Source organism: Desmodus rotundus, chromosome 10, assembly GCF_022682495.2.
Source record: "Desmodus rotundus isolate HL8 chromosome 10, HLdesRot8A.1, whole genome shotgun sequence".
In the NCBI taxonomy this organism is placed as follows: Eukaryota; Metazoa; Chordata; class Mammalia; order Chiroptera; family Phyllostomidae; genus Desmodus; species Desmodus rotundus.
In genome coordinates, this window is record NC_071396.1 from 27,102,671 (window position 1) to 27,116,003 (window position 13,333).

The following is a 13,333-nucleotide window of genomic DNA, read 5'->3' on the forward strand; positions in this document are numbered from 1 at the left end:
GGTGGAGTGGTCCCCGTAGTTATTTCCTGGGAAGCTGTGTGTGTGTATACTTCATCGCCTGTCTGACCACCGGGTGTCTGAGGCCGGGGTTGGATCCACAGCCGGGGACCCTGCGAGTCCTGGGCCCGCTGCTGGGCGCCCTGCCACCCCAGGATGGCAGCAATGCCCCCCGCCCCTCCTCCTTACCCTACTGCTTCTGCAAGTCAGTCTCGGGACTGCAGTCAGGGTTTGGGACTGCAGATGAGTGGGCGCTTCCCTGCTTGGGCCAGACACGCCCCGGCGGCTTGGTTGTAGGTCAGTACGGATTGCGGGCGTTTGAAGGAGAGGCGAGGTGGCTGGGCCGGGTGCCTGGAGCAGGCCGGAGCTTCTGAGGGGTCCTGTGGGGTCTTCTGCATTCAGGGGAGGAAGCAGCAGCAGTGGGTCGGATGGGGCAGCAGTGGGCCATGACGCCTTCCTCTGTTTCACTGGCTGGTTCCGCTTCTCTGCCGCGTCCAGGTGGCCGCCCTACTCGCTGTGCTGTGCCTGGGTAGGGATCCCCTGCCATCACAACTGGGCAGCGGCCTTGTCACAGATGTCCTGGATGGGTTCTGGGTGGCTCCAGGGTTGGGGCACACACATAAGGTGCTGGAGACATGTCGAACAGCCAGCCCCATGTAAGGGCAGGATTCACAGGAATTGGTGATTTATGATGCATTCGGGCAAAAGAATAAAGGAGCGCTTTTCGGTTGTCAGTTTTTAAAGTCTGTGAATTTATTTTCTTGCTCTCTGGAAGGCCTTTCCATCCCGTCTGATTTTCTATTTCGAGTTGTAAATATCTTTCGGCCTCAAATGCATCAACCTCCCTCGGCGGTGGAAATGCTCACGCATTCTGGGGGATCCTGGGAAGGGAGGGGTTTCACTCGTGGGTGGCAGGAAGGCTGGCTGGTGAGGGAGCTGTCATCCCTCACGGGAAGTGGTCTCACCGAGGACAGTATGGTTCTGATCCCCAGGGAGCCCCGGCTCACACCGCCACCCCTAGGAACCTCTCACTGTGAAGCTGGCTTCTCGACATTGTTCTCAAGGGAACCGGGGCCATCCCTCATTCTGACACAGGCATAGCATAGTGCCATGGGCACCTCTGAGGTACGAGGTGTTTTTCCCTTTTTGGGCCCAAGAAAGAGCCGGTGGAGTTTCCACGTGTCCCGCAACACTGTTAATGCACCAGAATCGGTCGCGGTAGACAAGGCGTGCCGCACTGTCTTCCGGATAGCGCTGGCCCGTCTGCCTGGTGCCGGCACATCCCTGCAGTGAGGACCATCCTCATGACTCTCCAGCCTCCCCGCAGAAAAGCACATGTCGTCTGTGAGAGAAAAGTAGCAATAAGACGGGTGTTTTTCTTTCTTTAAAACTTATTTACTTATTTTCTTAAGATAAAGGGTGCGAGAGGGAGAGAAACGTCAACGTGTGAGAGAGAAATATCCATCGGTTGCCTCTTCTCCGCACCCCGAATGGGGACTGAACCCACAACCCAGCACGTGCCCGGACCGGGAATCAAACCGGCTGCCTTTTGCTTTTGTAGGACGATGCTGAACCCACTGAGCCACGCCAGTTGGGGCTGACGGGTGTTTTTCAGCGTCACTTGCTCTGGGAGGAGAGGGGAGACCTGGGTCTGTTCACTTGGCACTGCAGACGGGGCCTTTGGTGACAGGGGAGTGCTGAGACCCAGAGCGTGTGTGCCCGGCGTCCCTTCCAGGGTGGATCTGTGCGTGACCCACAGCGGCGTGCACGCGGCCCTCCTCAGGGCTGTGGGGTCCATTCCTCGTCCAAGGACTCCACTCCCTCTCGAGAGACACTCATGGGCCGCCCTCTTTGGGGGCCTTCACAGGACATTTAAGCCATGCTGCAGCCTGGCCTGCGCCTCCCTTCCTGACCGCTGGTCTTGTTGGCCGCGCACCTGCCCGTGAGCCCAGCTGCATGGCCTCCGGTCCGGTGGCTCGAGTGCAGGTGCCCAGGACAGGACGTCTGTGGTCGCCATGGAGCTCTGGTTGCCAGCACTTCCAGAAGGCCGTTTCTCGCATCTGTAAAGTGGGGCTCGTGGTTTTGGGGAGGGGGTTGTGAGAATGAGCCACATTGTGAGTGGGGTGTGCACAGCCCACCGAAGCTCCCTCAAATGATTAGTTCCCTTCCCTGGAGGAGGAAGAGACAGGACATGAAGTTGGCCGTTGGGATTTGCGTCTGGGCTTGGTGTGTGTGCTTTCAGTGGCTGGAAAGTCCCTGCTCTGATGCCCAATTTTTCTTTTCTTAGTTGCATGTTTGGAGAGAGAAAACTCACCACCTTTTGTTTTTTTAGAAAATGAAAAGTGTGTTAAGAAAATAGCCCTAACAGCTGCTACTAGGCTGAGCCCAGCACCTCAGTGTGATTAAATGCAAGGAGGTTAGCTGTTCCTGGATGTGATGTTTTACTAATGATACTCAGATATAATTAATTCTCTCCCGTTCCGAATAACGGCATGAGTGTCTGAGCTGGCATTCTCACGCCTCGTCCTGTGGGGTCCCAGGAGGAGCCCGTGGCCACGGAAACCCACGTGCGGCTCAGGCCGGGACGCGCTGTCTGTCCAAGAGACCAGAGCACCCTAGGAGAGGCCTCCAGAAGTCCTGCAGGGAAGTAACCTAGTAATGTTTTAACTCCTCATCTTCCAAACTGATTTAACCTTTTTTCTTACTTACTGAGTTTTAGAGAGAGGCATCTGTTTGTTGTTCCACTTACCGATGCGCTCATTGGTTGATTCCTGCACGTGCCCCGACCGGGGATCGAACCCACAACCTTGGTGTATTGGGACAACACTCTAACCACTGACCTACCTGCCCAGGGCCCACACTAATTTTCACCACACATGCTCGCGGATACCCAAGGAGATGCTGCTTGAAGTCGGAACGATTCTTGTACGTGGGCTGGTTGCTAAGCAACATGCATGGCAACCCTAAGTCTCCCAGGGCGATGCTGCTGGGGTCTCCGCTTGGCCGAGTGCACAGCAGAGGGTCCTTTCAATGCCATCCGTGGCCATGACAGGCCCATTCCTTTCTTGGATGGGCAGTCACTTAATGTTTTTCAGTCACTGGACACATTTTCAGGGGAGGACACCCAAACAGCCCCGAGGCCCGGCCCTGCTTTGCCAGGAAAGTGGCTTTGTGACCTGATGCCTGTGTTTTTGTCCAACGAAGGACAGTGGGAGGGGCCGGGGAGCTGCGTTCCATGGGGACAGAGTTCAGTTGTGCAGGTGAGAAGCAGATGCTGGGTTTGGCTGATGACGATGGCGGCACAGCGGAACGTCCTTCCTGCACCTGGATGGGACACTTGTCAAAGTTCAAATGGTCATTTTTTTAAAAAAAATATTTATCTCTAGAGACAGAGGAAGGGAGGGAGAAAGGGAGAGGAACATCCATGTGAGAGAGAAGCATCAGTGTGTGGCTGCCTCTTGCACGTCCCCTACCGGGAACCTGGCCTGCAGCCCAGGCATGTGCCCTGAGTGGGAATCGAACCGGCAGCCTTTTGCTTTGCCCAGGGATGGGAAGCTCAGTGCCAGGTGCAGAGACAGCCCTTACCTGTGGACTCTGCCACAGTTCTTCCTCGGACGGGCCTGGGTCCCCTTGCTGCCTGACCCTGGGGGCAGTGTGGCAGCTGCCCTCTGGTGGTTTGAGCAGGACAGAAAGTGTGTGTGTGACTGAGAGTCTGGGTTTGTGTGTGGTGTGCACTCGAGAGTGAGGGGTGTGTGTGTGTAGGAGAAGCTGGCTGACCCCTGTTTCCGGAAACTGGGCTGTCAAAAGTGACCCCAGCCCGGCAATCCTCCCCAAGTGGCCTTGACCCCAGGGGAACCAGAAAGCCCGCCTCATAGAAATTACAGCAGTGCTCCCTGGCTGGGCAGCTCACTGAGAGTGCCAACCCCATGCGCCAAGGTTGCATGTTCGATCCTTGGCCAGGGCACCTACAGGAATCAGCCAATGAGTGTGTCCATAAGGGGATAGCACATTGATGTCTCTCTGTGTCCCTCGCCCCCTCTCTTAACGAGTAAGCGAGAGAAGGAGGCAGGGCAGTGTTCATGGTGCCTTGGCAGCAGGCGGGGCCCTGGCTCCAAACAGCATCTGAAGGCAGACACTGACAGAAGAGGCCCTGCCCACGGTGGGGGCCTGCTGCAGCCTCCTCCCAGTGGGGTTCCCTCCCGTGAGGGACCAGCCACCCCTCGCCAGGACTGGCCGCACCTGCTAACAGAGTGATGGACAGAGGGAGGGGCCTTGGGGCTCATCTTTGAGATGCCTGGTTGTGAATTGTGCCGTGTACCAGTCCACCATATAGGCTGCACCAAGTCACAGGCGAGCTCTCTCCTTAAAGTACAACCCACACGGAAAAGCACAAAAGTCCCCAGCCTTTATCTCCATGATCGTGTCAAAGGGAACACACCCCAGTCACCGCCAACCCAACGCTGAAGGAAAGTGTCAGCAGAATCCAGGCCTTCGCTGTCCCGGGCTCCTGTCCCCAGTGGCCACTGGAATCCGGTCACCAAATACTGGTTGTGCCCACGTGTGGGTTTTTTGTAAATGAATTTCTCCCATGTGCAATCCCCTGCAGTGGCTCCTTTCGCCGCTGGGGCATTCTCACACATCGGTGCGTGCCCCACGGCGTTTCTGTCCTGCGCCCGTATCCAGGGGTGGGATGAGGGAGCGGGCGGTCCCAGGCTGTGGGCGTGTCATGGACAGTTCCGTGAGCACAGCGCTCAGTTTCCGAAGTGGGTGTGACAAACCCCACTCCCACCCAAAGGTGCAGAAGTGCTGTTTGCCCCTCGTCCTGGCCCGTGAGGGGTGTGGTTGGACATGTCAGTTTTATTCTGGAGGACGCCTAGGTGGGGGTCTCTGGTTTTAATTCACATTTCACCGGAGGCTGATGATGCTCAGTATCCCTTTCGGGTATTTTCGTTGGCCTTTTGCTCATTTTTGTGTTGGGTTCTTGGTGCTTTTATCTTTGATAAGGAGAAGCCTGGCTTACGAATCTTTCCTTTCGAGTAATTGTTCAGGGGCCCTGTTTAGGAAGTGCACTCACAGCCCGAGAAAACGTTCTCCTGCGTCAGCTTCTCAAGCTCTGTTGTTTGAATGTGGCGTGTAGTAGGTCCGCAGTCCGCGCACCATGGGGTTTTTATGGATGGCGTCAGTCACACGTCCACACTCAGCTTTCTTTCATTTTAGTGATTTTAATTTATTTTATTCCGTCACCATTTATCCCCTTATACCCTCTTCTGCCTCCACCCGCGCCCCCCCCCAGTTGCCACGCTGTCATCTGTGTCCGTGAGTTCTTTTCTTTTTTCTTTTTTGATCAATTTTGCTGCAACCCCACCCCAGCCTCCCCCCAGAGCTGTCAGCCTGCTCTCCATGATCTGCCTCTGTCTCGCTTCTTACTTCAGTGTGTTCGTTAGATTTGCATGAGTGAGATCATACAGTACTTGTCTTTCTCTGACTGGCTCATTTCACTCAGCATAGTGTTCTCCAGGTCCCTCCGTGCTGTCGCAAAGGGTGAAAATTTTCTTTTTTATGCCCGAGCAGTACTCCATTGTGTAAACGTCCCATAGGTGTCTTATCCACTCGTCCACCGATGGGCACTGGGCAGCTCCCAGATCTCGCCTGTTGTAAATAATGCCACAATGAACACAGGGATGCGTGTATTCTTTTGAATTGGTGTTTTGGGTTCCTTCAGATACATTCCCAGAAGTGGGATCGCCTGGTCTTAAGGCAGATGCATTTTTAATTTTTCGAGGTAACTCCGTACAGCTGTCAGTGATTATTTAGTTGGCCCTGCGCCATTCATTTCTGGTCTGCTTTGCGCATCGAAGGTCTGATTCCGGTTTTGGTGCTGGCCTGTGGCAGCTTTCAGCCCTGCCTCCCGCCTTGCCTCCTGCCCCACAATGGAGGTTTCAATATTAAAGCCACCTTGCATACCTGAGCTAAACCTGATTTGTGATACGATGTAATGTTTATGTAGAGCTTGTTTGATTCAATCCTTTTTTAATATTTGCCACTCTGTTTAAGGTTGATTTGCCTGTAATTTTATTTTCATTTAACGTCAATGTCTGGTTTTGGCTCCAAGAAAACGGTGGCCATTTAAAGTGAATCGGGGAGTGCCGCCTCTCTTCATGTTCCCTGGAAGGTTTGGGGTAAAGTTGGTATCGGTTTTTTTGTTTGTTTGTTTGCTTCAATGTTTGGAGGAATTCAAATGGGAAGCTGCTGGGGCATGAAGCTGTTCAAGAAGAAGGTTTTTAATTAGAGATTTAATTTCTTTAGGAGATACAGACCCACTTGGATTTTTGTATTTTTCTAGTGTCGGTTTTGCTAGATTGTATTTCAGTAACTTGTTCATTTCATAAAAATTACAATTATTAGTGTTAAATTCATAATATCCGTTACTGTCTTTTACTAGCGACACAGCACCTTTTCATTCCTGATGCTGTAATTAAATGGAAGGGTCGTTCCCCTCCCGCCCCTCTTTTCCTGTCTCACTGGGGATCTCTAATATTAATCTCCCCCCAAGAATCAACATTTGAGGGTGCTGATTTCTGTCCAGGATGCATTTTTTCTGCTTTATTTTTTCCTGCCCTTACATTTCTTTTCTTCCCCCAGCTTTACTTGGGGTTTAATTTGCTCTTCTTTTCAAAATACTTGCGAGTGAGCGGCTCTCTAGATTGTTCATTTTCCCAGCCTTCCTCGTCTTCAAATAAAGGAACGGAAGGTTAGATGTTTCCTTGTAGGCCTGCTTTGGCTGTAATAAATACACTTTTTATAACAATTGTGGTAAAAAACAACAAAAACCATACCATTTACCATCGTAACCGTTTTCGAGTGTGCACTCAACAGTGTTGACGAGATTCACCGCGCTGGGAAACCCTCCTCCAGGACGTGTTCGCCTGGCAAATGAGAAACACTGTCCCTGTTAAACAGCCCCTCCCTCCCCCAGCCCCCGCAGCCAGCACTGCTTGCACAGGCGGGGCGGACGTGGTGTCGGCCCGTGTGTGGTCAGCATCTATGATGTGGGTGTAATCGTGTGTGGTTTTAATTCAAACACTTCACTAAGATGTCCGATGGCGTGCTTGAGCGTGACTTTGGTGTGTTGCAGGATGCCACGCCAATGACTTTGGAATGAAAGAGTTTGTCATCAGAAGGGGCGTTACTTGTGCCAGGCCCCGCGCCCCTGTCTCTGGAGCATGGGGTTGATACCCCATATTGCTGGGCTCACACAGCCTCTCTGTCCTCGTGACTCGTTCCTGTCACTTGGCACAGTGTCTGTCCTCAAGGTCCATCCACGTCACAGCGTGTGGCGGCGTTTTCTTCCCGTGCACGCCTGGTGATGCTCCTTCAAGGGGACGCGCCCCAGGCTCCCCGCCCACTCGTCCCTGGTGGACACTCAGGTGACTTCCGCCTTTTGGCCGTTTGTCGATAGGGCAGCTATGAACCTTTCAGTAGTAATAAGTTCAAAATGTTTTTAATTTTTATAGGTATGTTCGTCTTTGATATCTGGCTTTATTTTAGGGTGGACAATTTCCAAATGTCTACCTGCCTTCAAGTTGTTTTTTGTGATGTTTTTCCAGCTCAGTAACACTGCCACCAGAAACATTTTCTGTGATCTTTCACATTCTGAAGTTGGTCTAGACTGGCTTTAGACTTTCCCATGCTGTGATTGATTTTCAGAATTTTCCTTGTACACTTACTTGTGTGTGATCCCGCAGTGCCCGGATCTGTACACAGGGTCCAGCACAAATCACGCCCCCTTTTTACTACAAAATCAGGAACGTGTAGTTCTGTAACGTAACCGCATTACACTCCAGCGTGCCAGAGGGCATCTTAGGTGAAACGTTCAAATGAACACTAAGTTATTACACCCATGTGGTCGGCTGGCCTGCCCACCACACTCAGGCAGGCCTTACTTGTGCTGGACCCCGTATATTAAAGAGGAAAATTTTGGTGACTCTGGTATTTAATCTTCTATTTCTATCCTGACTTTTGTCTGCCTGTTATATACCGTGTATTGAAAGAAGTGCATTAAAGTATTCCACTGTGATTGTTAATGTCTTTTTATAGTTCTGCCAGTTCTTTCTATTCCACTGCGATTATGAATGTCTTTTTATAGTTCTCTCGATTCTTTGTAAGTTTTGAGAGCATATACCTAAATGTATATACATTTAAGATTTAAATTTAGAATCTATTCCTAGCAGGTTTTCTCCCCTTATTTTTGGTTTTAATTTTTTAAGTATTTTTTCGATCGCCATTTACCCCCCCCCCCCCCCCCCCCCCCGTGCCCTCTTCCACCTCCCCGCCCCTGCCACAATTAACCACTCTGCTTTCCTGGACAGTTCTGACTTCGTCTTTGAATTCCTATCGTTAAATTCTTACTCTGTCCCCGACTTTTAATTTCCAAGAGCTTTTCTAGTTTTTTCACCATTTCTTTGTTGTAGCACTTCGAGTTTCAGTTTGGGGAGCAATATCTTCTTGTACTCGTTCGACGGTATTGATTACTGTTTTGGTGAGTTTTGACCATTTCTCCTGTTTCCTCCTGGTCTTGGTTTTCTCGGGGTTCTTGCACTCACTTACCTGGATTCTCCTCCTCCTGTTCGAGGCCTTTCTCCAAACCTGAGATCTTTGCCAGCTCATTCACGTGCAGGAGTGGAGCCCAGACCGTGGGCTGGAGTCCCTGTTGGCCACTGCGGCCCGTGTCCTCCCCCGGCGGCAGTAAGACTGCCAGTCCTTCCGGGAGAGAAGTGACACCTTACCCTTAGAGGTAACCAGGAAGAACAGCAAACGTCTGCCAGCCCGGAGCGCACAGGGCAGGTGTTGCCGTCGGTAACGGCATGAATGCTGGAACGGGTGTAGCTGATGTGGGGGGAAATTGAAAATCCCTGGAGGCCAACAGTGTTTCCAGCTGTGTCTAAGGGCCAGACCGTTTGCGTACCCGGAGGTGAGGGTGTGGGGGAGTTGCCGGGGCTGATGGAAAGCCAACAAGGAGCAAACCAGCTACCACCCCTCCTAGGCCCCTTTCGGGGGATGCTGGGACCTACGTCTTCCTTTGCAGAGATGTCGCCTGGCAGGTGTGGTGGCAGAGGGCACTTGTTGTTTTGTGTGTTATTTGTCCACAGAAGTATACTCAGAAACGAACAAGAAGGGCCCTGACCCGTGTGGGCCAGCAGGTTGGACATCATCGTCCCACAAACCAAAAGGTCGTGGGTTCGAATCCCGGTCAGGGCACACGCCTGGGTTGCAGGCCAGGTCCCGGTTGGGGGTGTGTGCAAGAGGCAACTGAGCAATGTTTCTCTCCCTCTCTTCCCCCCTCCCTTCCCCTCTCTCTAAAATCAATAAATAAAATCTTAAATAAATAGAACCTTTGAAAAAATAAGAAAGGAAGAAGGGAAGTAAATACAGTTGTCCCATCATGCAAAGCCACCCCTTGCTGCAGTTTTAACGTATTTCTTCCAAGTTCATTCTCTGTTTATTTGGTTGTGAATCAGTGATAATGGTGCGTTTTGCGTGATAACCTCTTTGTAAGTGTTTTAATCACTGAGCAGTTGGCTTCTGGATGAGCTGATATTAGCTGAGCGAGGTCCTGTTGGTGAGGGTGGGCGTGGGCTCAGCACGTGGTCCATTTCACCCCACGCTGCAAAAAGAAGCGCCCCCATGGTTAGGTTGCAGGGTCTCGCGTGACCATGGTTTTTGGAAGATTAATGAACTTCCCTTTGTCCGGCGTGCCAGAGCCGATTACACCATGGGCCACCGGGCAGCTGGCACCCAGCCTGTGCGTCATCCAGGTGACTCAGTCACCTGGGAAAGGCACCAAGGGATGTCATCTGGACAGCCTGTGAGACAGAACCAGGACGACGCCGAACGGGACCAAGGGGCTCAGTCCGAGCTCACGTGCGGGGCGACGGTTTCCCCACAGCCTGGACTGGGGCGGCGGCCCCTGAGCTCCTAGTGGTCAGCTGGCCAAGGCCAGGTCCACCCAGAAGAAATGCGGGGTTTGGACGGAGCAGCTGCTGCTCTTCACTGTGGGTGGTGAGCCTTCACCTCCCGCCCCTCGCTGCTTCAGGAGGCAGTGGGCGCCGGGTCCGGGGCTGGGTTTGCTCCCGGCCACTGTGCTGTTCGTTCTGGAATTATAACTGAGTCTGGACGCAGGCCTGATTTTCTTGGGCGGGTAGCAGGTCGTGTGGCCTCTCTCGGACACTGGAACTGCTCTCCAGATGGTCTTCGTCAGGGTCTACCTTTGATTTGATTAACGCGAAGCCGAGGACCTTGGCGTGTTTGCGCACCAGGCCTCTTGGTCCCTGCGCTCAGGATCGGCGACTCACTCGGGCCACATGCCCCCTGAGCCCTTCGGAAGGCTGGACCACAGGTGGAAACGAAGTTGAAAATCTTTTATAAATTATCTTTGTTGGAAAAAAATTGTACTTACTGAGATAACTTTGACTGATAGCATCCTATCAAGTGCAGCTGCACAACTTTCTTACAGTGTGACGTCTGGATGCTCTGCTCTCCCTCTGTGGGCCTGTGTCTGTCTCCTCACCCTCCTCTTCGTCCCCACTGCTCTTCCCCTGGCCACCGCAGTCCTATCCGTTGAGAGAGTGTTTCCGACGCTTTGTAGTCAGTTTGTTACGTGTTTGTTTGGCATCGTGTGCGTTTGCCCTTTTGTGGCTGGCTGGCAGCGCTGAGCATCAGGCCCTCAGGGCCTCCCGTGTCGTGGCAGATGGCGGACGCCCCTTTTCCAGGGCTGAGTCGGGTCCCACTGCACGTACGTCCCGCATCCCCTTCACCCAGCCCTCTGTCGAGGGGCCCCTGGGCCAGGAGACAGAGCTTCAGTGGGTGCTGGAAAGAGGGGCGTCCCAGGGGCAGAGTTTCAAGTGCTGTCTTAGGCCTCTGATATCAGAACCACCTGCAGCTCGGGGCCTGGGCTCCCCCTGCTCACCTTCTCGGATCTGGGGCTCTGAACCCGCACACTCCTCGGTGCCCACCTAGGGGAGGACCGCTGCATGGGGGGGGGCAACTCCTGGCTTTCCCGAGCCCCCCCACCCATTCTGCAGCCCCACCTGGATGCACCCACGTCCTGTTGCAGAGGGTGTACTGTGTTTGTGGCCGGGGTGAGCCCGGCCCATTCAAGCCGCCTGAGTGGGCGGCGTCTCTGTCTGCCATCTAAGACATACCTTGATTGGTCATTCTCTCCTTCGCCTTTCATTAGAGTCTTCCTCAGCTTTCTGTGTGCGGCAGAAAAAGTGAGCGTTCGTTCGTGGGGTTGAGGCCTGCGTGGTCACTGTCCTGTGTGACCCACTTGCAGCCCCACAGGCAGGTGCTGTCCTGCCCGGTCTCCCACCTGGGAGCCTGGTCCTCCGTGGACTATCTCGCCCGAGGCCTGAGGGTGAACAAGGTCCAAACTTACCCAAGGGCCTGCGGTCGTCATCTTTCATAGAAGGGCCTTTTCCGTTCTATCTACTGTGCCCCACTTAATGTAATTCTGCACACCCTTCAAAGGTGTGGCTTCATTCCTGGGGGGTCCCCCTCCCTGGACCTCACCCACAGAGGAGCTGGTGCGGCCCAGGCTTAGCATCCGTCTCTGTGGTGCCAGGTCGGACGGTCCCTGGCAAGTGTCCTCTCCCAGTGAGTGCTGCTCGGTTTGGGGCGAGCAGGAAGGAGAGACCTCGTGTGCTGGGGAGGGTGGGACAAGCCTGCCGGGGACAGGGAGCGCGTGGTGGTCTTCGAGGATCCGTGGATTTAGACTTGGGAGATGCAGAGCATCTCCGAGTCTCTTGAAGAAAAGCTGCTCTTCGGTGTTGAGACACACTACCTGACCCTTTGACCGGGTCCCTGACCGTGGGCCACCCAGACAGGGGCTGGTTGGGACCACTCTGCTGCCTCTCCACCCCCCTCTGGCCCCACGAGCCCCCCTCTCTTTCTGGCCTGGCTGTGCCCTGTTCCTGACAGCCAGCCAGCTGGGGCGGGACGTCCCACCGTGTGAACAGAGGCGCGTTCGTTACCAGGTCTTGGAGGCGCTGCGGTGGGTCCCTGTTGCTTTGTGGGGTGCTGACGCTGTTCTCTCCATCATTTTTCCTGCAGCGGCTGCCTCCCGGTGACGATGGCCGCGTGAGTGTCTGCCATGGCCAACCGCAAGCGGCAGAGCACAGCAAGCAGCATGCTGGACCACCGCGTGCGGCCGGGCGCTGGGCCCCACGAGCAGGAGCCGGAGGGCCAGGACACGGAGCTGCCGCTGGAGGCCTACGCACCCCCGGGCCTGGACCTGGCCACCCTGCGGCCCGAGAGCCCTGTGCCCCCTGCGCAGGATGGCCTGGCGCCCAGCCCGGACGGGGACTCCAGTTCCGACTACGTGAACAACACCTCAGAGGAGGAGGACTACGATGAAGGCCTCCCGGAGGAGGAGGAGGGTGTCACCTACTACATCCGCTACTGCCCTGAGGACGACAGCTACCTGGAGAGCTTGGATGGCGACGGGGGTGGGTACCTGACCCATGGCGCACGCTCCCTGGACACGGACGAGTGCCAGGAGGCCGTGGAGGAGGAGTGGACGGACTCGGCTGGCCTGCACCCCCACGGCCGCGGGCACGAGGGTGGCCCGGGCTACCAAGGGGGCCACCTCCCCATCCAGGAGGACGAGGCCTCAGTGCTGGGGGCCGCGGACCAGGAGGATGGCCTGCACTACGGCCCTGGCGACGAGGCCTACCAGGACTACTACGCCCCGGAGGCCAACGGGAACGCGGGCAGCGTGTCTCCCTGCCGCCCGAGGCGCGCCGCAGGCGACGTGGAGGACCAGGAGGAGGACATCGACCAGATTGTGGCCGAGATCAAGATGAGCCTCAGCATGAGCAGCATCGCCAGCGCTGGGGAGGCCAGCCCTGAGCACACACCGGTGCGGGGCCCGGAGCCAGGGCCTGGGGGCCCCATGGAGGCCTGCCGGCTGGGGGAGACCAGCCGCGGCCCCAGCAGACATGAGGGGAGGCCCAAGTCACTCAACCTGCCCCCTGAAGCCAAGCTCCCTGGGGATGCCCAGAGAGGCTTCAAGACCAAGCCCAGGACTCCCGAGGAGAGGCCACAGTGGCCCCAGGAGCAGGTAGGACTCTGGCCGTCCCCAGGGAGGGGGCGGGGGGCCCCAAGGGCACAGAATGTCCTGGCATGGCTCGCTGTTCCAAACGAGTTCTTAGTTCCACGCATGTTCTGTTCCATGCATGTGTGTGCGTTCTGGTCACTCCTCTGAGTGACCAGAGGGTCACCCCTCTGGTGTGTTAGTAAATGCCAGGAAAGGCTTCTCAGGGGGGCTGATTAGCAGCCC

The 13,333-nt window shown here is 54.9% G+C and overlaps 1 protein-coding gene across 12 annotated transcripts in view; it reads left to right on the plus strand.

Moving 5' to 3' along the window:
* Nucleotides 1–13,333, plus strand: part of APBA2 (amyloid beta precursor protein binding family A member 2) — a 79,231-nt gene that overhangs the window by 44,795 nt on the left and 21,103 nt on the right. For all 12 annotated transcript variants that reach the window (XM_071219447.1, XM_053912779.1, XM_053912777.2 and 9 more), the window contains one exon: nucleotides 12,106–13,114. In XM_071219447.1, coding sequence (XP_071075548.1) covers nucleotides 12,146–13,114 — 969 coding nt within the window. In that variant the 5' untranslated portion in view covers nucleotides 12,106–12,145. The remainder of the gene's footprint in view (nucleotides 1–12,105; nucleotides 13,115–13,333) is intronic.